At 37.5% G+C, this 23,241-nt stretch overlaps 1 protein-coding gene across 4 annotated transcripts in view; it reads left to right on the top strand.

Moving 5' to 3' along the window:
* SLC9A9 (solute carrier family 9 member A9) overlaps positions 1–23,241 on the top strand; it is a 660,343-nt gene that overhangs the window by 45,081 nt on the left and 592,021 nt on the right. For all 4 annotated transcript variants that reach the window (XR_015158063.1, XM_086385315.1, XM_086385488.1 and 1 more), the window contains exons 3-4: positions 8,544–8,621; positions 10,096–10,172. Coding sequence is in view for 3 of the 4 variants with exons in the window: in XM_086385315.1 (XP_086241441.1) it covers positions 8,544–8,621; positions 10,096–10,172 (155 nt within the window). In the remaining variant the exon portion in view is untranslated. The remainder of the gene's footprint in view (positions 1–8,543; positions 8,622–10,095; positions 10,173–23,241) is intronic.

Here is a 23,241-nt window from a genome sequence, read left to right as displayed (position 1 = left end):
TAAGCCAACTTTTTCATTCTCCTCTTTCACTTTCATCAAGAGGCTTTTTAGTTCCTCTTCACTTTCTGCCATAAGGGTGGTATCATCTGCATATCTGAGGTTATTGATATTTCTCCTGGCAATCTTGATTTCAGCTTGTGCTTCTTCCGGCCCAGCGTTTCTCATGATGTACTCTGCAGATGCAAAAACACAGGTTCACTTTTGATTTTCTATTTTTTGTTGTTTTCAGTTGATCAGTTATGTCTGAATCTTTTGTGACCTCATGGATGGTAGTCCTCCAGACTCCTCTGTCCATGGGGTTTTCCAGGCAGGAATACTGAAGTGGGTTGCCATTTCCTTCTCCAGGGAATCTTCCTGACCTAGGGACTGAACCCACATCTGCATTGCAGGCAGATTCTTTACTGCTGAACCACCAGGGAAGCCCCTTACTATTTTTGCTTCTCTGTTTATTGAGTTTCAGGTAAGTAACAAATAATTGAGCAAAGCATATCCCAAATGCAGTGCTAAGAAACTGTTTTGAAAAATTATTGCTTATCTGAAGTTCCCATTAAACTGGGTGTATTTTTACTTGCTAAATCTGCAGTCTTGTACAGGGAAGAGCACCTCCTTCTTATACCACACTTCTCCTTAGTTTTCTGTGGCCCTGACCCTCATTCTGCTTGTCTCGTGATTGCTCACTCATTGTCCTTTCCCATGATAGTACCACCTCTTCCCATCCCAGGGTCTGTTCTTGATTTTCTTCTCTTTCCTATAGTACTTACTCCTTCAAAGGTCCTGCCTATACTTGACAACTCCTTTCCTCTATGCTGATGATTTTGAACCGTTTCTCCTTGGCCCACCTGTCCCCAAGCATGTATTTCCAAGTGTGTCACAGACACCTCAGACTCAGGGAACCAAGACTTCAATTAGTCCTGAGCTTTCCTGACTCCTCTTACCTCTGCCAAGTCAGCTTCTCTTCAATCATTTTTTTATTCATCCATACTCCTAAGTGCAAAAATATGGGTTCCTTCTGTTCTTTTTTATTATTATTTTTGCCTCTCTATTTTACCTGCAAGCTCTGCTGCTCCTCCTTGCCATGTGCCTGGCTTATTCTCAGTAAATATTGTTGAATGTATGAATGTCTCCTGGGTCTGTTTCTTTCTTTCCATTCTGTGATAAACACCTTCATTCACATTGTTGTTACCTTGTGCTCATTCTGACAACCGTGGCCTGATAATGGTTTCCCTTCATCCAGGCCAATACTTAGGGCCCTTCAAACCAATCTACCTGAGACATCTTTTTTGGGGGGAATTACTTCAATTTATTTTTTGAGTAGGTAATGCATTCATGTGGCTCACATTCAAAAGGTACAAAAGGGTATGTTGAAATCTTAAAGTTAATGATACTTAAAGTTATTCAGTATCATCTCTTATGCCAATCTGAGTTTTTAGTTGATAGTATTTATTAAAATTTTTGTTGTTGCTGAGGTAGAGTTGCCCATCTGATTTTGAGCTAGTTGAGACATAGATACAGCAATGAGAAAGATGGAGATCAAAACTAGGTAAAATAATGAGGCTCAGTTTGTAAGCTGGCTTGCTCATCTTTAGCCCCAGAATTAGAAAGACTTATCAAACCAGCCGCAGATCCAGCTGGACAGAAAGCCTTCCCTATTTTGGGGAGGAGCTAGGGGCATCCACTTTGAGCAAACAGGCTGATTTCAACATGGAGAGAGAGGAGGCTGAGATGCACACTCTCAATTTCTTTTCTCCAACTTAGATTGGTCACTCTCTGTGTCCTGGGGAGGATGAGTGAACTATGATGAAATGAGGGCCAGGAGTATTCAATTCTGTACGGCGCTCCCCAGCTGATGTGCTAATGGATTACAGCTGCTCCACAGGCTTTAAATCCCTTCATCCTTGGGCTGAGAATGGTCAGAGTCCCAGTCTCATCCTTTTAGCCCTGAATTGTCTTACCAGGACCCTAATTTCCCCACAGTTTCCTCCACTGACCAAATATAATCACTTTCTGTGTGTATGTAATGATGGCAAAAATCCTGGATGCACTGCACTAAGCAGCAGTCACTCTGTATCTATAGATAAAAGCCAGGCCGAAGAGAGTCATCCTTCCCTAAGTAAATACAGAAAAGCCTTCTCCAAGCCACCACCCTTCCTGCCACCAAGTTCTAATCCCTGGTCTCCCCAGAGGCAACTGATTGTATATATATATAGAACATGGTAACAATGGTGGTTTAGTCACTAAGTTGTGTTCGACTCTTGTGACCCTATGGACTATATAGCCCAATAGGCTCCTGTGTCTGTGGAATTTTCCAGGCAAGAATACTAGAGTGGGTTGCCATTTTCTTCTCTGGGGGATCTTTCTGACCCAGGGATCGAACCCAGGTCTCCTGCATTGCCCATGAATTCTTTACCATCTGAGTCACCAGGGAAGCCCCATATATAACATATATGATAGTATATATACAATTTACAATAGTATGTGTATGCACACACACACATATATATATAATATGCAGGTAAATATTCTACACTTCCTCCTTTTCCACATAAATCTTGGAACAGGCCAAATACTTTAACAGACTACCCCCAAATCTCAATGTGAGGTGAAGTGAAAGTCATTCAATCATGTCCAACTCTGTGCAATCCCATGGACTATACAGTCTGTGGAATTCTCCAGGCCACAATACTGGAGTGAGTAGCCTTTCCCTTTTCCAGGGGATCTTTCCAACCCAGGGATCGAATACAGGTCTCCCACATTGCAGGCGGATTCTTTACTAGCTGAGCCACAAGGAAGCCCAAGAATACTGGAGTGGGTAGCCTATCCCTTCTCCAATGGATCTTCCCAACCCATAAATCAAACCCAGTGTCTCCTGCTTTGCAGGCGGATTCCTTACCAACTGAGCTATCAGGGAAGCCCAAATCTCAACAACTTAGTACACTAAAGTTTATTTATTGCTTGTGTTCAAATCCACTGTGGCCTTTGCAGTCTTCTCCAGAGGCCAGTAATCATTTCCAGCTTCCTTTAATCTAGTGGCTCTGCCACTCCCTAGTATTTGGGACCTCTGCCAAATGTTCTCTGGGAACTAACAATGGCAGAAAGACAGAAAACATAGGAGATCTAGGGGATTTTATAGACCAGGGTTGGAAAGGTCTCTAAAGACAGAGAACATAGGACATCTAGGGGATTTTAGAGACCAGGGTTACTTATATTACTGTTATCCATATTCAACTGACCTTTGTCATATGTCACACATGATGACAAAGAAATGTAGTCTAGGTATCTGTCCAGGACAGAAAAGAAAAGAAGTGTGGTGAGAACATAGCAAGTTTTATTACACATGCCAGATGGACTGTTTTACACCTCGCTGTTTTAGCTTCACAACAAATTTTAGAAAGCAGCCATATCAGTTCCTAGACAGTTTCCTCAGCCTTTCTAACAGTTGCATAGTATTCAGTTTTACAGATTGTAGTTGACCCTTGAACAACACAGGTTTGAACTGTGTGGGTCCACTTATGTGCAGATTTTTTTCAATAGCAAATACCACAGTCCTACATGATCCACAGTTGGTGGAATCTGCAGAGGCAGAATCATAGATAAGTAGGAGTTGCAGAAAGAGAAGAATCTCGTATACAGAGGGCCAACTGTGAGTTATACCCAGATTTTCGAGCATGGGGAGTCGGCACTCCCCTACCCTGATCAAGGCTCAACTGTATACTGTGATTTTTTAACCAGTCTGTGGCTCAGCCATCCTCAATGTTTTCTTTTTTTCCCATTCATCCATCTGCAATGAATACTCTTGTCCTTATGTCATTCCACACATTTGCAAGCATATCTGTGGGATAAATTCTCAAATTAGGTGTTGCTGAATCAAACAGTATGGATATTTGACATTTTGATAGCTGTAGCTAAATTACCCTACTAAAAAGTTATACAAATTTATACTCTCAATAGCCATTTTATTGTTTAATCTTGCTGGGTAAAACATTTCTACTTTTCTCTGTGTTTGAATGAATATTTCTGTGCCTCGTGCTTCCAATCCTCAATCTATTGTGTCAATAGTTTCTTTCATTTCAGTTCAAGAACAGTGACCATTTCTTGAGAAACAATCAGTGTTGGGTACCACGTAGACCCCTTTACATCTCTTATTACATCTAATCATAAAAAGCAAGTCTAGGAGGTAGGCAAATTACAAATGAGGAAACTGAAGCTCAGAGAGATTAAGTAAGTAGACAAAGCTCATCTAATTTGTAGGTGGTATATTTTCATTATATATTCTGAAGTTATTCATCTTTTACCCCCTCTGGTACTTCTCACACCAAAGCATAACCTAGGGCAGAGGAAAGGAAACGCTCATTCTTATGTTGTCTAGAGCTGCCTTCCCTAAGCAAGCCAAGATTTCTTTGAAGTCTTCTATATATATTAAAAATGCATGCAAGTTTTGATTTTCACTTTTAAGTATATCTGCATGCTTAAAATATTCAAAATATTTCAAACTACTTGCTCTTAAGTATAACTGAAACTTCAGGAAGCCGCCAGTTTCCCCTGTGGCTTGGTGAACCCTGGCCCAGTGCTCCCAGGGCAGACAAGGGAGCATGGTTTTGTATGTTGGTGCCCCATGGAGAGGCTTCTATTCATCCTTCAAAACCCAGCTCATGTGCTGCTTCAAGATCAAGGCTCCCTGCAGGGTCAGCAAGCCCAGAGTGCTATCTGTCTTCTAAAGAACTCTGGATTGCAGCAGAGAAGGGGCTCACTAGATTTCTAATGAACAAATCATTGCAGATAAGCAAACACATTATGTGTTAACTACTTTTATTTTTCCAAAGGAGTCGGGAATTGCCAAAATAATGAAGCCTATTTCTGAGTGCCAACCTCTCTTAAACACTCCTAAATCTTGGTTTAAGCAGTTATGTTAGCCCAGTTCTCAACTGAAAAGCACACGTTTAGTTTGCCCAGGCATACACACCCCGTTCCCAGTGATATCCCTGTCACATTGATTGACACCGGGCATGCCTTTCATTTCTTCTCCTGTCTCTGGAAAAAGGGCATAATTGCATCTGCCAGCTACCACGCAGGAATGCTGTCAGAGTTGATGAAACAATGTTTTTAAAAGGCCTCTTTGGAAGGAATATGCCACATAAATCACAGTCCCCCATTAAAGTGGTTGTTTTAGTGCTTATTTAGTTAGTAGTTGCATAGAACACATACTTTTTCCCAGGTAATTCATATTGAGTCACTGGATACCTTAATACTTAAGCCCAAACAGAGTTTTGTATCTATAACCTTCTGATGACCTTGAGAGTTGAACTTGGTAGCTTTCCTTTCTACTCTTGGAAGTTTTCAAGTTGATTATCTCTCTGAATGTATGTCTGGGCCATTCCTAGCCAAACACTAGTGCAGATTTGAGATAATAGATAAAACTACTGCACCCTTGTAGTGGTTGGACATACTGGTATTTTTATGTCTCATACTATCTGATATTTTAAGAATTGAATCCCAATATTTTAAAATCTCAGTTTTCATGACGCAGTCATAATTCTACCATTTGAGTGGCAGGTCTGTTGCTCCAAATTAATCATTCCTTATGTAGGGCGATAAACCATCTAAAAACTGAATGGTCTGAAGTTTTAAATTCTAGTACCTGTCTGTAAATATACTGTCCCATAGTTACTGGCCACAGAAAAATAAAAATTTCAGTCCCTCCGTTCCAGTAGTCTCCAGTTCAATTGCTCAATAGATCATAATACCCATGGCTACTCTATTGGGCAGGACAGTAACAGAATACTTCCACCATCACACAAAGTTCTGTTGGATGGTAGGGTCTCTAAAACTTGTATTTTAAGAAAAGTGTATTTAGCTTTCTGTCCTTCCATTACACACCTCTCTTAGATTTTTTTCCCCCCTCATACTATAATGAAAACGTTTAATTGTTTGGGCTTTTAAACCAGTCTCACCTCCAAGGCCATGATTTGAACACAAAGTCTGAAGAAGATGGCATGTGGAACCGCCATCTGGAGGCTGGTGCAGTGGCAGATCCAGCCATTTCTGAGAAATTATCTGGGTTTGGAGATACTCCCAGAACTCTGATTTAGCAGTTCCTAAGCTTATAGCAAGTCTGAAAGGAACACAAATCTGTTTTGTATATACAAATAAATCCTCGTACTCTGCATGCCATTCTCAGCCTGCCAGTTTCATCTGGCTGCTCCAGAAAATATAATTCAATAGCACATTAGTTAACCTGCATGCAGGGAATGGGGCACTCTGATTATTGAAATGTTCTGGTTGAGTGATTAACCTTATTTTTGCAGAAAAACTGCAGAGGCGAGGGATTTTCTGCCCAAGATGTTGTGCCACTGTAATCCTCTCTTCCAGATGATCACAGATCACAGCTATATGGCTTCACTCCTCCAGAACACAGAAATACATCTCTTTGCAAAAGCCTTCAAATATGCAATTGATAGACTCTTGAAGAGGCCTCAAAAATAGATCAATAATGGTGTTTTAGATAATCTTAGAAAAAAAGAGTAAACTTAGAAGGAGAAGTAATCTCTTTGCCCAAATGTTGCACAGCTGTAACACTTAAGAGTTCCTGACAATAGGGCAGTTTCTTCAAATCATATAACTTTACCATATTAATTCAGATATTTCCTTTTCTTTAGTAATGAATTCTTAAAAGTGCTTGCTAGATGTTAGGCAATGCTGCAAGAGCTTTACAAGTATTAATTCACTTAATTTTTCCAACCACCTTAGAAATTAGGTATAAAATTATTGTATTCATCTTAAAGATGAAGAAACATGAGAGGCACAAGAAAGCTGTGGATGGGCCAAGCTGATCTACCCGAATACTCACTGGTCCAAGAGGTTGTGGCATCAGTGAGAGAATAACTAGGTTTATAAGTGGGCACCCAACTGAGTTACATGGCTCCTACTTCCCCAGCCTACCCCTTCCCAAATATTAGATAGGTAGAGTCAAGGAGCCAGTGTGGGGAAGGGAGAAGAGGGACTCTGGCAATGCTCAATTAGGCCCAAAGTAAATAGTGGAATTAAGAAAAGCTTTTCTTAATTTTTACTTAAGTAATTCTTACCTGTGATATGTAAATATATATATATATATATATATATATATAATTAATTCCCTGGTGGCTCAGATGGTAAAGAATCTGCTTGCAATGTGGGAGACCTGAGTTTGATCCGTAGGTGGGGAAGATCCCCTGGAGAAGGGAACGGCAACCAGTGTTCTTGCCTGGAGAATTCCATGAGTAGAGGAGGCTGGTAGGCTACAGTCCATGGGGTCGCAAGAATCAGACACAATTGAATGGCTAACATTTTCACTTTTTCATAATTCACTCTCTTTTACTAGATTTGACTTTCAAAGGCAATTAATTTTTTTCCCAATTGAGAAAAATGTATCGAGCAATAAGCTAGCCCTGGGAGGGTGAAAGCAACACAGAATTGACCAAAGCATCATTGTGATCCTTGATGTGTTCCCAGTCTAGTGGAAGAGACAGTCAAACAGAAACTGATAAATTATGTTATGAAATATATGCTACAAGGGAGGGTATAGAATGCTGAAAGAGCACAGAAGAAAGTACAGTTGGTTTTGACTGGGGAAATCAGCATGCTTCAGAGAGAAGTAGTTTTTGAGAATCAGCTTCAGAATGAGCAAGAATTCGGGCGAAAAAGTATAGAAAGTGTAGTTGTAAGACCTGTACGTCTGAAAGGTTTTGATGAGTGTTGTAATGGTAAGAAGGCCTTAGTGGAGAAATAATGAATGGCAGTGTGTGTGTGTGTGTATGTGTGTGTGTGCTATAAGAGCGAAAGACGGAGTGTGAGAGAAGTAGAGAAGAGGATGAATCTAAGGAAGCTTTTAAAGATTAAATTAGTTTTCATTTTCAGACTACTCAGCACAGAGCATGTATTGGATTCAAGAATTTCTACATCTCATTTCATCATACTTCACACTAAGGAATTTTTGCCAAGTTTATTTTACCATTTAAGTAAAAGCCAATAAACAAACACTAGAAAAATCCTGTTTCTCTTTCAAATGTGTTTTTCCAGAGTCTGGAAAATATTTTGAACTTTGGAATAGGATAAAGTAGGGAAAACTAAGACTAAATTTCTAAAAATGTTTTTATTTGGGAAAATTTTAAATAAATCCTGTCTGAAGCTAAAATGTTTGAACGCTACCAATCCCCTCAACCAGAAAAAAATAAAATAGAATAAAAGCTTTTAAAATATGAAGAATGAATAGCTAATCAAAATAAAAGCAAAAAATTTTCTTTGCCTAGAAAGGTTTCATTCAGATTTTATGTTGTTCATATTAGCTACAGAATGGAACATAAGTTTTACATTTAAAATATTACTTTATAAGTTATACTCAATCATAAATTTCTAAGTTTGCATTTTCTCTTATTTTTATCTCTACTAATTTAATAGCATGTTGATATGTCTCATACAACTTTAGCAAAGACAACTGTAACTTTTTTTAAATTTATTTTTATTAGCCCAAAAGAGCATCTTCCTAACTACATATTTGTCTTTTTTGGCAGATGACATTTGATCCAGAAATCTTCTTCAATGTTTTACTGCCGCCAATTATATTTCATGCTGGATATAGTCTAAAGAAGGTAAATATACAGTGATTGTTTTCTTCTTTTATCATTAAGTAGAGAATCTTGCCAGCACTAATGAAAAAAAAAAAAAGCATCATTTTATTTTACGTGTTTACCTATTTGGTAAAAATACCATTATTTTAGATTATGTGATGCAGATTCAAATCTGACATGCTTAGAATTCTAAACTGGCTCTGTCCAGTATACTGATTGATAGTTACGTGCAGCTATTTAGCCCTTGAAACTTGACTAGTCTGAATGAAGATGCACTTTAAGTATACAATATGCACTGGATTTTACAGGCTCGGTATAAAAAAAGAATGTAAAATATTTCTACAATGTTTTATATTTATTTCATGTAGAAATGATAATTTTTGAATACATTGTATTATCAATGTTCATTTTACTTTTTGACTACTAGAAAAGTACATATGTCATTTTATTTTTTTACATATGTCATTTTAAATGACATATATGGTTTACATTATATTTCTATTGGGCAATATTATTCTAGATGATTATAACCAAAGAGTTTGCTTTTAATTAACATTGAGTTTATAGAAAGTTGAGTCTCGCATTTTTTGCACTTGCAAAACATGACTTATGTGTAGCCTCAACATGTGCATTTCCTAAATTAGTAATTCACACCAACATCTACATGCTAGCCTCCCCAGGGCCAAAGATCAAGGCTCCAGTCTGAATGAGTTTTGAGATGCAGAGTTAATGTGGTTGCTTTCCTGCTGCCCACCCCTAACTCCAGAGATTCCTAGGGCTCTCCTCCCTTTGGCCTGTGGGCTTCAGCAGCCTTTACTTGTTCAGTACAGACTTGATTTTCTTGTGTACTTTGGGCTCCCTCTTGCTGTCAGTTCTGGCTACTTAGCTACCATTTACAGAACTGGAAGGGAGTTTTTCCAAGCAAGCGTTTGAAAAGATTTAGAAAGCTGGATTTATTCCGCTCATCCTTCTTCATCCAAGCCCCAAGACTAAGCATCATTTTGTGTGATTCATTAAAATAAACTGTTGTAGGTGATTAAGGTTTGGTTTCATCACTTTCAGAAAAACAGTAAATCAGAGATCCAATAAAAGTCAAACGGCAACTTAAATCTTTTAGAACAGTATATTTAAAGTGCTAAAGGGGTTTCAGTGACAACAAAACTTCTTAAAAACTCTGTCTTCCTTTAATCATTCCAGAGTCCTGCCTGACCATTGCCCCAATCCCTTCCTCCTCTCTCAGGGCCAGCCAGTTCTGGCCTGTCACTTTCCAGATGTATTTTTTCCCTATTTGTTGGCAACCTCTGTCCTTTACAGTGTAAATCAGTTAAGTTATCTTTGTACAATAAGGCCAGCAACTGAGGCTCCAAAAACAAAATCGGCCTTAACAGTGAGGAAAGGGAGAGGCTGTGAAAACACATGCATTTGTTTTTATTTCTTGTTATGCTAAGAAGAAAAAATCCGATGTACTATATGAAATCTATCTTTTCCTCCCCAGAGACACTTTTTTCAAAACTTGGGATCTATTTTAACATATGCCTTCTTGGGAACGGCCATCTCCTGCATCGTCATAGGGTAAGTGACATTTGGAGCTTAAGTTCCAGAAGGCTGTGGGGCCAATCTCACATTTCCTGGCCTCACACTGTGTGGGTGAATTTTTTTTTTTTTCAGTATATCACATTTTGACACTTTTTTCTGACTCAATTCCAAGGCTTGCATGTCTTCTGAGAAACACAAGGCTTCAAATCAAAGCAAACTAGAATTAGATTGTTGGATTTTCTCTGTGAGTTTTGAACTTCTGACTTAGACAATGTGGCTAATTTGGTTTGAATTATGTGAAGCACATTGCCTTTTTTTTGGCATAAATAATGCAGATAAGCACACACTGTATTCTTTTTCCATCTTTGCAGGATCTTACCTGAATTTGACAGGACTACAATAGTAATATATGTCAGGGGTTTTCTTTCTAAGGGAAAGTTAACAAGAGAGCAGTCTGAGACAGACATTTCTAAATATCAGCAGAGTTGTTTAATGCTGGGATGGCTTTTTGGTCGATACACTGTAGAATGCAGACTTGTTTTTTTCTCATTATATTTTATTGGTTATGCTGTGAGCCCCAAACTCTGGCTTGCAACTCATCATAAAGCAGAATGTGATGCAAAATAGTGAAGCCAATCCAATTCACTTACAATTCTATCCAATACATTAAATCTCTACTGTAGAAAACACATCCAGCTGCTCTGACTATGATGGTGTGGATGTCTTAAATTGTCTAATACAGCCAGTTCTACCCTGAAATTTTACTGCATACAGCTGTTATATCCCTAAAACAAGAAACTGAGGCTAAAAACACACATTAGTCACTCACCGAGCCCTTTCCTTATGAAGTGTTTAGTGTGTGTCACTGGAAGGCTAAGGAGCTATCATTACTTGGACCTGAAAATGGGGAGTAGGGGGGGTTATGTTGAATTCACTCTTAAATTTTTATTGGTTCAAGCCTAGAACAACTCAGGCTACATTATATGAAAATGTCCAGCATGGTTAAGTTAGTGAGGAAGCTGAAGATTTTAACAGCTGAAGCTGGAGGCTTGCAGAGATGTAGACTGGGGACCCTCATAAAGTCTGGACAACTAAGGGGTCTATCAACTGTTTGTGATTGAGAGTCACAGTGCATTGGATCCTTCTGGAAGCTTGTTCAAGGGAGGGCTTTTCTGCTCTGTGAGTATGCCATAGCTAAATATTCAAACTTCAAATCTGGCAAGGGCCTCAGAGATCTGTGTGATTAAACTCTTCCTTCTGAAGATGAGAAATGTAACATCTTGAAAGGCTAATTAATTGTTTCAGTCTCACCATCTATAAGTAGTAGGACCTTGGTCAGGACAAAATTAAAAACTGCTGCTCTTGATCCAGCAGCTTTTGCTATCACCCTCTCTTCATTTAACAATTTATCTTTAATTCCTACACATCCCTAATCATTGTTCCTATACATCGACTCAAGACTCTGAGATGTGTAAACTTTCAACAGATACTTATCAGTTTATAGCAAAGATTGATTTTTATCAGTTCTATAATATGGAAATCTGAAATTTATAATAGATCTAAATTCTAAACTTGTAGCCAAAATTATGGCATAATCAGTTTCATTATTACTCTGTTTCCTTGCATAACTGACTTCAAGTATACTTGTTTGTGCATTTACATAACATGCTTTTGCTATTATTAAAACTCTATACATCTCTTTTGTAAAGCACAATATATAGTGTGTGTGTGTGTGTGTGTGTATACTAACATGCATGCATTGTATGTAATTGACTTGTTCTTAAAAATTTCAGTTCAAGAGATCCAGTAATATGTATTTATTGGAGCTGAGAAACTCTTCTAATTGATTTTTAAGGCCACAGTTAACCATTTATAATAGAAAGTGATTTGAGTAAGATATGCAGCTTGGCAAAACCTTTAGAACCATGTTCTTTGCTTGAACAACAAAAATTTATAGGGTGCCTTCCTATTGTGGATCATTAGATTGAAATGCAGAAGGGATAGATAAGTTAAAGATTTTAGGATCTTATGCAGCAAGGTAAGGGAAACCCTTAAAGAGCTTTAGCTCGAGAGTGACAAGATCAGATTTACACTTTGGGAAGGTCATTCTGGTGGCCATGTGAAGTGGGAAAAAGGCAGCAAGGGGACTATTTCTTGAGACAATTTCCAAGCTAGGTTGGAAATGATGAGGGCTTAGTATCAGGCAGTGGCAGTAAAGATGGATATCGAATCATCAATTTATTGAAATCCTGAGAGAATGAGGTCATGCAGAGCAAGTATGTGGAGTGAGAAAGGTAGGTATCTGGGCAACAGCACTATCTGAAGAAGGGGAGAGGTGCCCACAAAAGACTACGAAGTACTGGGCCAAATAAACAGGAAGCAAACCAGCAAGGAATGTCTGGAAAACAAAGAAAAAGGTAGACGGAGGGTGGACCGTGTCTAACACAGGAGTGGTTAAGTGGGACAGAGGTAGATCTCCATTGGATTCAGTCCCTGGGAAATGATGGGTGACTCCACACTTGTGCGATGGGCAGAAATAGAGGAAGAACATTGGCAGGTTCGATTGCTCAGGGTACTGTATGATGACAAACAATCATTGTTTTATGCTGCTCTCCAGAAACAATTTCAAAAATTTTGAAGTGAAGTTAGTGGTGGTTTAGTCACTAAGTTATGTCCAACTCTTGTGACCATATGGACTGTAGCCCACCAGGCTCCTTTGTCCATGGGGTTATCTAGGCAAGAATACTGGAATGGGTTGCCATTTCCTTCTCCAGGGGAGCTTTCTGACCCAGGGATCAAACTCACATCTCCTGCATTGGCAAGCACATTCTTTAAAACTGAGCCACCTGGCAAGCCCCAGCTTAATTTATAGGTATGCTCAAAACATTCCATAAGCAGCACCTAAGATAAATTTTATTTATGCTTAAAGCAACTAAATTACATAATAAATCCCACGACAAACAATATGGGTCTCTTAGATAAGGAAATCCCCCATTTCCTTCTTCAGGGGATCTTCCCAATCCAGGGATTGAACCCAAGTCTACTGTATTACAGGTGGTCTCCTGCATTGCAGGCGGATTCTTTACCAACTGAGCCACCAGGGAAGTTCACTGAAGGAAAGGCACACACTTAAATTCAGACCAAAATGATACTTTCATAATTTGGTAACTCCCATTTTGTGAATCACTCGAATTTAAACTTAAATCTTAGAAAACAACCAGTTCTATTCTCCTGATAAATTAATAGTGACAAGAACAATACAACAAACATTTATTGAAAGCTTGATATGTACCATGCCCTTTTAAAAACTGCTTTACAAGGATTATTTCATTTAATTCTCCAAATAATCCTATTAAGTAGATACTATTATTACCCTCATTTAACAGTTGAGACAGCTGAGGTTCAGAGAATAACACAGTATAAGTAGTAGGGCTGATATTAGTAACCAAATAGTTTGGCTCCTGAGTCATATTCTTCATGCCAAAAAATTGCTTTACTTCTATTTTTATTAGCACAAAACATTTAAAATATTAAAATAAAAAATAAAATGGTAGAATAAATATTTACTAACATGCCACATGTTTCTTTATTTATCCCCTTAAAAGTTCTCATAGACATGAGAGATTTTTATCAAGAATCCCATCTAAAAAGAAGTCCACATTTTTAAGGGGAAGAAGGAATGCCTGAGTTTATGCAGATATATTTATATTTGGATAAAATAGGCAAGAGGAGGGACTGAGGACAATCAGTTAGAATGGAGGCTGAGAATAATTTTTAAAAGTGGGTAGATCCTGGGTAGTGATTTAGTGAAGAGGGATGAAGAAGTTGGATTTTACATACTATAAAGTGTGTTAGTCCTGGTGGGTATTAGGAATATTGTGCAATTTTCCATGTTGGAGATCAGTCTCACAGAGTGATGTAAGAGAATGTGGGAACTGGAGTGCTGGAGAGTCAGCTGACAGATGCCCGTGAATCTCAGGATCAGAAATGTATGAGGATGTGAAGATCATGAAGAGTGATTGTGGAATATGCATGAAAACTCAGCCTGTGGGCCATGATCTTCTCCTGGTAAACCCTGTAACCAAACTACAGGTTAGTGCTAGAGCTGGACTCAGATGTTCTATAGGATTTGAGATTGTTGAGTCCATTTAAATGAAAAAGCTCTTAAGTTTTATTAACTTCATTTCATTTAAAAAAATTAGGTGTAAGTCATCTTTCAATTTACATGGGAAAGTTTAACAATATCCCCCTGGGAATAAAGTCGAAGAAATTTTTAAACATTTTTTTAAGGTTAAATTGTTCATCTTTTCTAGTTGTCTCCCCCATTTTATCACTTTAGAAATATTTAAAATATGTCTCTGCTTTTAAATAAAATCCATGTATTTGAATTATTTTGCTATTCGTTTCCTCCAGCTTTGAGAGCTATTCCTTTACTGTTGACTCAGTGTCTCCACTTTCATGGTCACATAGGTGTATCATCACAATGCCAACCTACCTAGGGTTTACTGGCATCATGTTTATTTTTGTCCTAAGAACTGATCAGTGTCTGTGAAACACTTCTTTAAGAGAATTGAAAATGATATACTTTTAGCTTCTCTGTTAAGGACAAATTAAAACAAGTACCACAGCTTAAAAAAATATTTTGAAAAAGGGGGTATGGATCTAAATGATGAAGAATGGGGTGTTAATTTTAAGAAAAGCTCACTTTTTAAATTGCATTCCATGTGCCAGACATTGACCTATGCTTTTTACAAGTATTATCTCATCTTATTCTCATAGTGCCCCTATGAGACAGGTACTATTATCATCTTTCTTTTACATGCAAGGATGCTGAAGTTGAGACTTGCTCAAGGTTACATAGCAAGTAAGTGGTAATAAATGGCACAGCCTGTCTGACTTGAGAACAATACTCTGAGTCTCTTTGTCTTCCTCCTAAGATGAGGCATTATATTTCCTATAGTGTTTTGCAATTAATAATTAAATATGCAAGACAAACCAAGCCCTCAGTAATTTTATATTTTCACATTTATCATTGTTGCTATTTGTCACTCAGTCATGTCTGACTCTTTGCGACCCCATGAACTGCAGCATACCAGGCTTCCCTGTCCTTCACTATCTCCCAGAGTTGCTCAAACTCATGTCCATGAGGCAGTGATGCCATCCAACCATCCCATCCTAGCAATTATGAAAAATATGAATGTTTGATAATGAGCTATGAATATAACTGCAGTGTAGAAATTGAACCTGTCCTTTCTTACTGGAGATAGTTGGAAGGATGGTATGACTTCATTTTACTTCCTTAGAATTGCTGGATTTGGGGTAACTCACTCTGAAAAGCCTGGATTCAGGTGTGAGGTTGTTTATATTATTCGTATCAACATTCTTCAGGAATGTTGTTTTACCTGCTGGACTCTCTAATACGCCACAGAAGCGTGCCTGACACAACCCTCTTGTGTGATCATGCCCGCTGAGCTGGGGCCTGTAGGCCTGAGCGCCCATGGAGCTAGTTATGGAATCAGTGTTTCTCTGTCCTTGAAAGGAATAAGGTTTGTTGATGTTCAGCAGTCTCAAAAGGCTGATTCCTAAACCTGGAAGAAGGGACAAGGGTCTAGAATCAAAACCTGAAGAAGTATGGTTCATGGATGGAGGCCAATATGTCAGTGTCTTAAGCTCTAACGCTGTAAAGAGAATGATTTACAGCAGTTCTTAGTTACTAATCCAGTTCTTAATCCAGGAAACACAGACCATTAGATGTGCATAGAAGGACTTCAGCAAGGCAGTCAACCCCCTTAAATCATCCATGAATTTTTTATGAGAGAGAGTCTATATAGATTTCACTGTTTCATCAGCTTTGCTAGGGAGTTTTTTTTTTTTTTTTCTAATTTTATTTTATTTTTAAACTTTACATAATTGTATTAGTTTTGCCAAATATCAAAATGAATCCGCCACAGGTATACATGTTGCAGTTCCCAAAGAAGATGTTTTTCAAGAACCTAAGCAAAGAGAGAGCTGGGAAAGGAAGGATTTTACACATCTCCATGTTTAATTAGAACTGAAGAATTCTCTAGACTGCATTCAGGGTAGCTCTAAAGTCCGAAAATATGTGTGCTATTATTTTATCTGGACTATAGAGTAATAACAATAAACCAACTATTAGGTATTTGCCTGTGTTCCCAGACTTGGTGGCCATTCTGTATCCATGCCTAAGACTGGAAGTGCCGGTGGTAGGGTCTACAAAATGATATTCATTTTTACAAATGAAAAATCGTCTCCAAAGCAATTGTTCCTTGTAATTTTTGGCAATTTAATTGGAATGATATGAAATTCTACTGTAGTCTTTATTTTTATTTTCCTGATTGTTAATGAAATAGATTATATTTTCATATGATACCTGACCAAACTTTTTATCCATTTTTCTAATGAATTGTTTTATTATATTTTTATTATTGTTGTTTTATCATATTTTCATTATTTTGCCTGGTTTCCTTATATATTCTACATGATGATCTGTACTTAGTTACAGATGCCACAAATATTTTCTTCCAGTTTGTGTCTTATGCTTTTACTTTTTTCATGATTCTCTTAATGAACAGAATTTTTAAATTTTAATATAGTTAAACTTATAATGTTTTTCTTTTACAGCTAGCATCTTAGAATTTTATTTACTAAATCCTTCCTGGCCCCCTAACCAGAAAGATATTTTCTTCTAAAGTGTATTCAAGTTTTACCTTTTGTAGTAAGTCCATTTTCTGAAATAGATTTTTGTGTATAATATGCAGTAGACATCTAATGAATTTTTTTCTCTCTCAAAGTGACAACTAATTATTCTAACGTCATTTATTGTCCTGCCCCACTTTCCCCCCAGATCTGCAGTGCCTCCTGCGCCGTGTTGTAGTTTCTGTTTGGGGCCATTAATTCTTTCTAATTGATCTCTAATCTCTCCCTGCACCAGTACCACACTGTCCTAATTATGATAGCTTAATAATTAGTCTTTACCCTTCTTCACAAGCACCTTGTCTAATATTATTTCTTTACTCTAGAATATAAATTTATTCCAATGTTTACATTTATGAGTAAATAATTTTAAAATTTATAAATACATTCTTACATACTTTGTACATATTTGTATATCTTATATTTCTTTTTTTTTAATTTTATTTTATTTTTAAACTTTACAATATTGTATTGGTTTTGCAAAATATCAAAATGAATCAACCACAGGTATACATGTGTTCCCCATCCTGAACCCCCCTCCCTCCACCCTCCCCATACCATCCCTCTGGGTCATCCCAGTGCACCAGCCTCAAGCATCCAGTATCGTGCATCAAACCTGGACTGGCGACTCGTTTCATACATGATATTCTACATGTTTCAATGCCATTCTCCCAAATCTTCCCACCCTCTCCCTCTCCCACAGAGTCCATAAGACTGTTCTATACATCAGTGTCTCTTTTGCTGTCTCGTATACAGGCTTATTGTTACCATCTTTCTAAATTCCATATATATGCATTAGTATACTGTATTGGTGTTTTTCTTTCTGGCTTACTTCACTCTGTATAATAGGCTCCAGTTTCATCCACCTCATTAGAACTGACTCAAATGTATTCTTTGTAATGGCTGAGTAATACTCCATTGTGTATATGTACCACAGCTTTCTTATCCATTCATCTGCTGATGGACATCTAGGTTGCTTCCATGTCCTGGCTATTATAAACAGTGCTGCAATGAACATTGGGGTACACATGTCTCTTTCCCTTCTGGTTTCCTCAGTGTGTATGCCAAGCAGTGGGATTGCTGGGTCATATGGCAGTTCTATTTCCAGTTTTTTAAGGAATCTCCACACTGTTCTCCATAGTGGCTGTACTAGTTTGCATTCCCACCAACAGTGTAAGAGGGTTCCCTTTTCTCCACACCCTCTCCAGCATTTATTGCTTGTAGACTTTTGGATCGCAGCCATTCTGACTGGCGTGAAATGGTACCTCATGGTGGTTTTGATTTGCATTTCTTTGATAATGAGTGATGTTGTGCATCTTTTCATGTGTTTGTTAGCCATCTGTATGTCTTCTTCGGAGAAATGTCTATTTAGTTCTTTGGCCCATTTTTTGATTGGGTCATTTATTTTTCTGGAATTGAGCTGTAGGAGTTGCTTGTATATTTTTGAGATTAGTTGTTTGTCAGTTGCTTCATTTGCTATTATTTTCTCCCATTCTGAAGGCTGTCTTTTCACCTTGCTAATAGTTTCTTTTGTTGTGCAGAAGCTTTTAAGTTTAATTAGGTCCCATTTGTTTATTTTTGCTTTTATTTCCACTATTCTGGGAGGTGGGTCATAGAGGATCCTGCTGTGATGTATGTCAGAGAGTGTTTTGCCTACGTTCTCCTCTAGGAGTTTTATAGTTTCTGGTCTTACGTTTAGATCTTTAATCCATTTTGAGTTTATTTTTGTGTATGGTGTTAGAAAGTGTTCTAGTTTCATTCTTTTACAAGTGGTTGACCAGTTTTCCCAGCACCACTTGTTAAAGAGATTGTCTTTAATCCATTGTATATTCTTGCCTCCTTTGTCAAAGATAAGGTGTCCATATGTGTGTGGATTTATCTCTGGGCTTTCTATTTTGTTCCATTGATCTATATTTCTGTCTTTGTGCCAGTACCATACTGTCTTGATAACTGTGGCTTTGTAGTAGAGCCTGAAGTCAGGTAGGTTGATTCCTCCAGTTCTATTCTTCTTTCTCAAGATAGCTTTGGCTATTCGAGGTTTTTTGTATTTCCATACAAATTGTGAAATTATTTGTTCTAGCTCTGTGAAGAGTACTGTTGGTAGCTTGATAGGGATTGCATTGAATCTATAAATTGCTTTGGGTAGTATACTCATTTTCACTATATTGATTCTTCCAATCCATGAACATGGTATATTTCTCCATCTATTAGTGTCCTCTTTGATTTCTTTCACCAGTGTTTTATAGTTTTCTATATATAGGTCTTTAGTTTCTTTAGGTAGATATATTCCTAAGTATTTTATTCTTTCTGTTGCAATGGTGAATGGAACTGTTTCCTTAATTTCTCCTTCTGTTTTCTCATTATTAGTGTATAGGAATGCAAGGGATTTCTGTGTGTTGATTTTATATCCTGCAACTTTACTATAATCATTGATTAGTTCTAGTAATTTTCTGGTGGAGTCTTTAGTTTTCTATGTAGAGGATCATGTCATCTGCAAATAGTGAGAGTTTTACTTCTTCTTTTCCAATCTGGATTCTTTTTATTTCTTCTTCTGCTCTGATTGCTGTGGCCAAAACTTCCAAAACTATGTTGAATAGTAGTGGTGAGAGTGGGCACCCTTGTCTTGTTCCTGACTTTAGAGGAAACACTTTCAATTTTTCACCGTTGAAGATAATGTTTGCTGTGGGTTTGTCATATATAGCTTTTATTATGTTGAGGTATGTTCCTTCTATTCCTGCTTTCTGGAGAGTTTTTATCATAAATGGATGTTGAATTTTGTCAAAGGCTTTCTCTGCATCTATTGATATAATCATATGGTTTTTATTTTTCAATTTGTTAATGTTGTATATTACATTGATTGATTTGCAGATATTGAAGAATCCTTGCATCCCTGGGATAAAGCCCACTTGGTCATGGTGTATGATCTTTTTAATGTGTTGTTGGATTCTGATTGCTAGAATTTTGTTAAGGATTTTTGCGTCTATGTTCATCAGTGATATTGCCCTGTGGTTTTCTTTTTTTGTGGGATCTTTGTCAGGTTTTGGTATTAGGGTGATGGTGGCCTCATAGAATGAGTTTGGAAGTTTACCTTCCTCTGCAATTTTCTGGAAGAGTTTGAGTAGGATAGGTGTTAGCTCTTCTCTAAATTTTTGGTAGAATTCAGCTGTGAAGCCGTCTGGACCTGGGCTTTTGTTTGCTGGAAGATTTTTTATTACAGTTTCAATTTCCGTGCTTGTGATGAGTCTGTTAAGATTTTCTATTTCTTCCTGGTCCAGTTTTGGAAAGTTGTACTTTTCTAAGAATTTGTCCATTTCTTCCACGTTGTCCATTTTATTGGCATATAATTGTTGATAGTACTCTCTTATGATCCTTTGTATTTCTGTGTTGTCTGTTGTGATCTCTCCATTTTCATTTCTAATTTTATTGATTTGATTTTTCTCCCTTTGTTTCTTGATGAATCTGGCTAATGATTTGTCAATTTTATTTATCCTTTCAAAGAACCAGCTTTTGGCTTTGTTGATTTTTGATATGGTCTCTTGTTTCTTTTGCATTTATTTCTGCCCTAATTTTTAAGATTTCTTTCCTTCTACTAACCCTGGGGTTCTTCATTTCTTCCTTTTCTAGTTGCTTTAGGTGTAGAGTTAGGTTATTTATTTGACTTTTTTCTTGTTTCTTGAGGTATGCCTGTATTGCTATGAACTTTCCCCTTAGGACTGCTTTTAAAGTGTCCCACAGGTTTTGGGTTGTTGTGTTTTCATTTTCACTCATTTCTATGCAAATTTTGATTTCTTTTTTGATTTCTTCTGTGATTTGTTGGTTATTCAGCAGCGTGTTGTTCAGCCTCCATATGTTGGAATTTTTAATACTTTTTCTTCTGTAATTGAGATCTAATCTTACTGCATTGTGGTCAGAAAAGATGCTTGGAATGATTTCAATTTTTTTGAATTTACCAAGGCTAGATTTATGGCCCAGGATGTGATCTATCCTGGAGAAGGTTCCACGTGCACTTGAGAAAAAGGTGAAATTCATTGTTTTGGGATGAAATGTCCTATAGATATCAATTAGGTCTAACTGGTCTATTGTATCGTTTAAAGTTTGTGTTTCCTTGTTAATTTTCTGTTTAGTTGATCTATCCATAGGTGTGAGTGGGGTATTAAAGTCTCCCACTATTATTGTGTTATTGTTAATTTCTCCTTTCATACTTGTTAGCATTTGTCTTACATATTGCGGTGCTCCCGTGTTGGGTGCATATATATTTATAATTGTTATATCTTCTTCTTGGATTGATCCTTTGATCATTATGTAGTGACCGTCTTTGTCTCTTTTCACAGCCTTTGTTTTAAAGTCTGTTTTATCTGATATGAGTATAGCTACTCCTGCTTTCTTTTGGTCCCTATTTGCATGGAAAATCTTTTTCCAGCCCTTCACTTTCAGTCTGTATGTGTCCCCTGTTTTGAGGTGGGTCTCTTGTAGACAACATATGTAGGGGTCTTGTTTTTGTATCCATTCAGCCAGTCTTTGTCTTTTGGTTGGGGCATTCAACCCATTTATGTTTAAGGTAATTACTGATAAGTATGATCCTGTTGCCATTTACTTTATTGTTTTGGGTTCGAATTTATACACCGTTTTTGTGTTTCCTGTCTAGAGAATATCCTTTAGTATTTGTTGGAGAGCTGGTTTGGTGGTGCTGAATTCTCTCAGCTTTTGCTTGTCTGAGAAGCTTTTGATTTCTCCTTCATATTTGAATGAGATCCTTGCTGGGTACAATAATCTGGGCTGTAGGTTATTTTCTTTCATCACTTTAAGTATGTCTTGCCATTCCCTCCTGGCTTGAAGAGTTTCTATTCAAAGATCAGCAGTTATCCTTATGGGAATTCCTTTGTGTGTTATTTGTTGTTTTTCCCTTGCTGCTTTTAATATTTGTTCTTTGTGTTTGATCTTTGTTAATTTGATTAATATGTGTCTTGGGGTGTTTCTCCTTGGGTTTATCCTGTTTGGGACTCTCTGGGTTTCTTGGACTTGAGTGATTATTTCCTTCCCCATTTTAGGGAAGTTTTCAACTATTATCTCCTCAAGTATTTTCTCATGGTCTTTCTTTTTGTCTTCTTCTTCTGGGACCCCTATGATTCGAATGTTGTAGCATTTAATATTGTCCTGGAGGTCTCTGAAATTGTCCTCATTTCTTTTAATTCGTTTTTCTTTTTTTCTCTCTGATTCATTTATTTCTACCATTCTATCTTCTAATAAACTAATCCTATCTTCTGCCTCTGTTATTCTACTATTTGTTGCCTCCAGAGTGTTTTTAATTTCATTTATTGCATTATTCATTATATATTGACTCTTTTTTATTTCTTCTAGGTCCTTGTTAAACCTTTCTTGCATCTTCTCAATCCTTGTCGCCAGGCTATTTATCTGTGATTCCATTTTGATTTCAAGATTTTGGATCAATTTCACTATCATTATTCGGAATTCTTTATCAGGTAGATTCCCTATCTCTTCCTCTTTTGTTTGGTTTGGTGGGCATTTATCCTGTTCCTTTATCTGCTGGGTATTCCTCTGTCTCTTCATCTTGTTTAAATTGCTGAGTTTGGGGTGTCCTTTCTGTATTCTGGCAGTTTGTGGAGTTCTCTTTATTGTGGCATTTCCTCGCTGTGTGTGGGTTTGTACAGGTAGCTTGTCAAGGTTTCTTGGTAAGGGAAGCTTGTGTCAGTGTTCTAGTGGGTGGAGCTGTATTTCTTCTCTCTGGAGTGCAATGAAGTGTCCAGTAATGAGTTATGAGATGTCTATGGTTTTGGGGTGACTTTGGGCAGCCTGTATCTTGGAGCTCAGGGCTGTGTTCCTGTGTTGCTGGAGAATTTGCTTGGTATGTCTTGCCCTGGAACTTGTTGGCCCTTGTGTGGTGCTTGGTTTCAGTGTTGGTATGGAGGCGTTTGATGAGCTCCTGTCAATTAATATTCCCTGGAGTCAGGAGTTTCCTGGAGTCAGGGTTTGGACTTAAGTCTCCTGCTTCCAATTTTCAGTCTTATTTTTACAGTCGTTTCAAAACTTCTCCTTCTATACAGCACCATTGATAAAACATCTAGGTTAAAGATGAAAAGTTTCTCCACCGTGAGGGTCACCCAGAGAGGTTCACAGCGTTACATGGAGAAGAAAAGAGGGAGGAGGGAGTTAGAGGTGACCCAAATGAGATGAGGTGGAATCAATAGAGGAGAGAGTGAGTGTGTTTTCCTTAGGCACCCTCTTGCACACATGCACCATGTATAAAAATGTTTGTATCAAGATTATTCATAATAGCAAACACTTTTAGACAACTCATATTTAATGAAAAAAAGGAAAATAAATGTATATAATATTATACAGCACTGAAAACAATGAAATAAATAAAACTGCT

Source organism: Bos grunniens, chromosome 1 (genome assembly GCF_055505025.1).
Source record: "Bos grunniens cultivar Pamir isolate PY7600 chromosome 1, Bosgru_T2T1.0, whole genome shotgun sequence".
NCBI classification, from domain to species: domain Eukaryota; kingdom Metazoa; phylum Chordata; class Mammalia; order Artiodactyla; family Bovidae; genus Bos; species Bos grunniens.
This window is presented reverse-complemented; position numbering and strand designations above follow the sequence as displayed.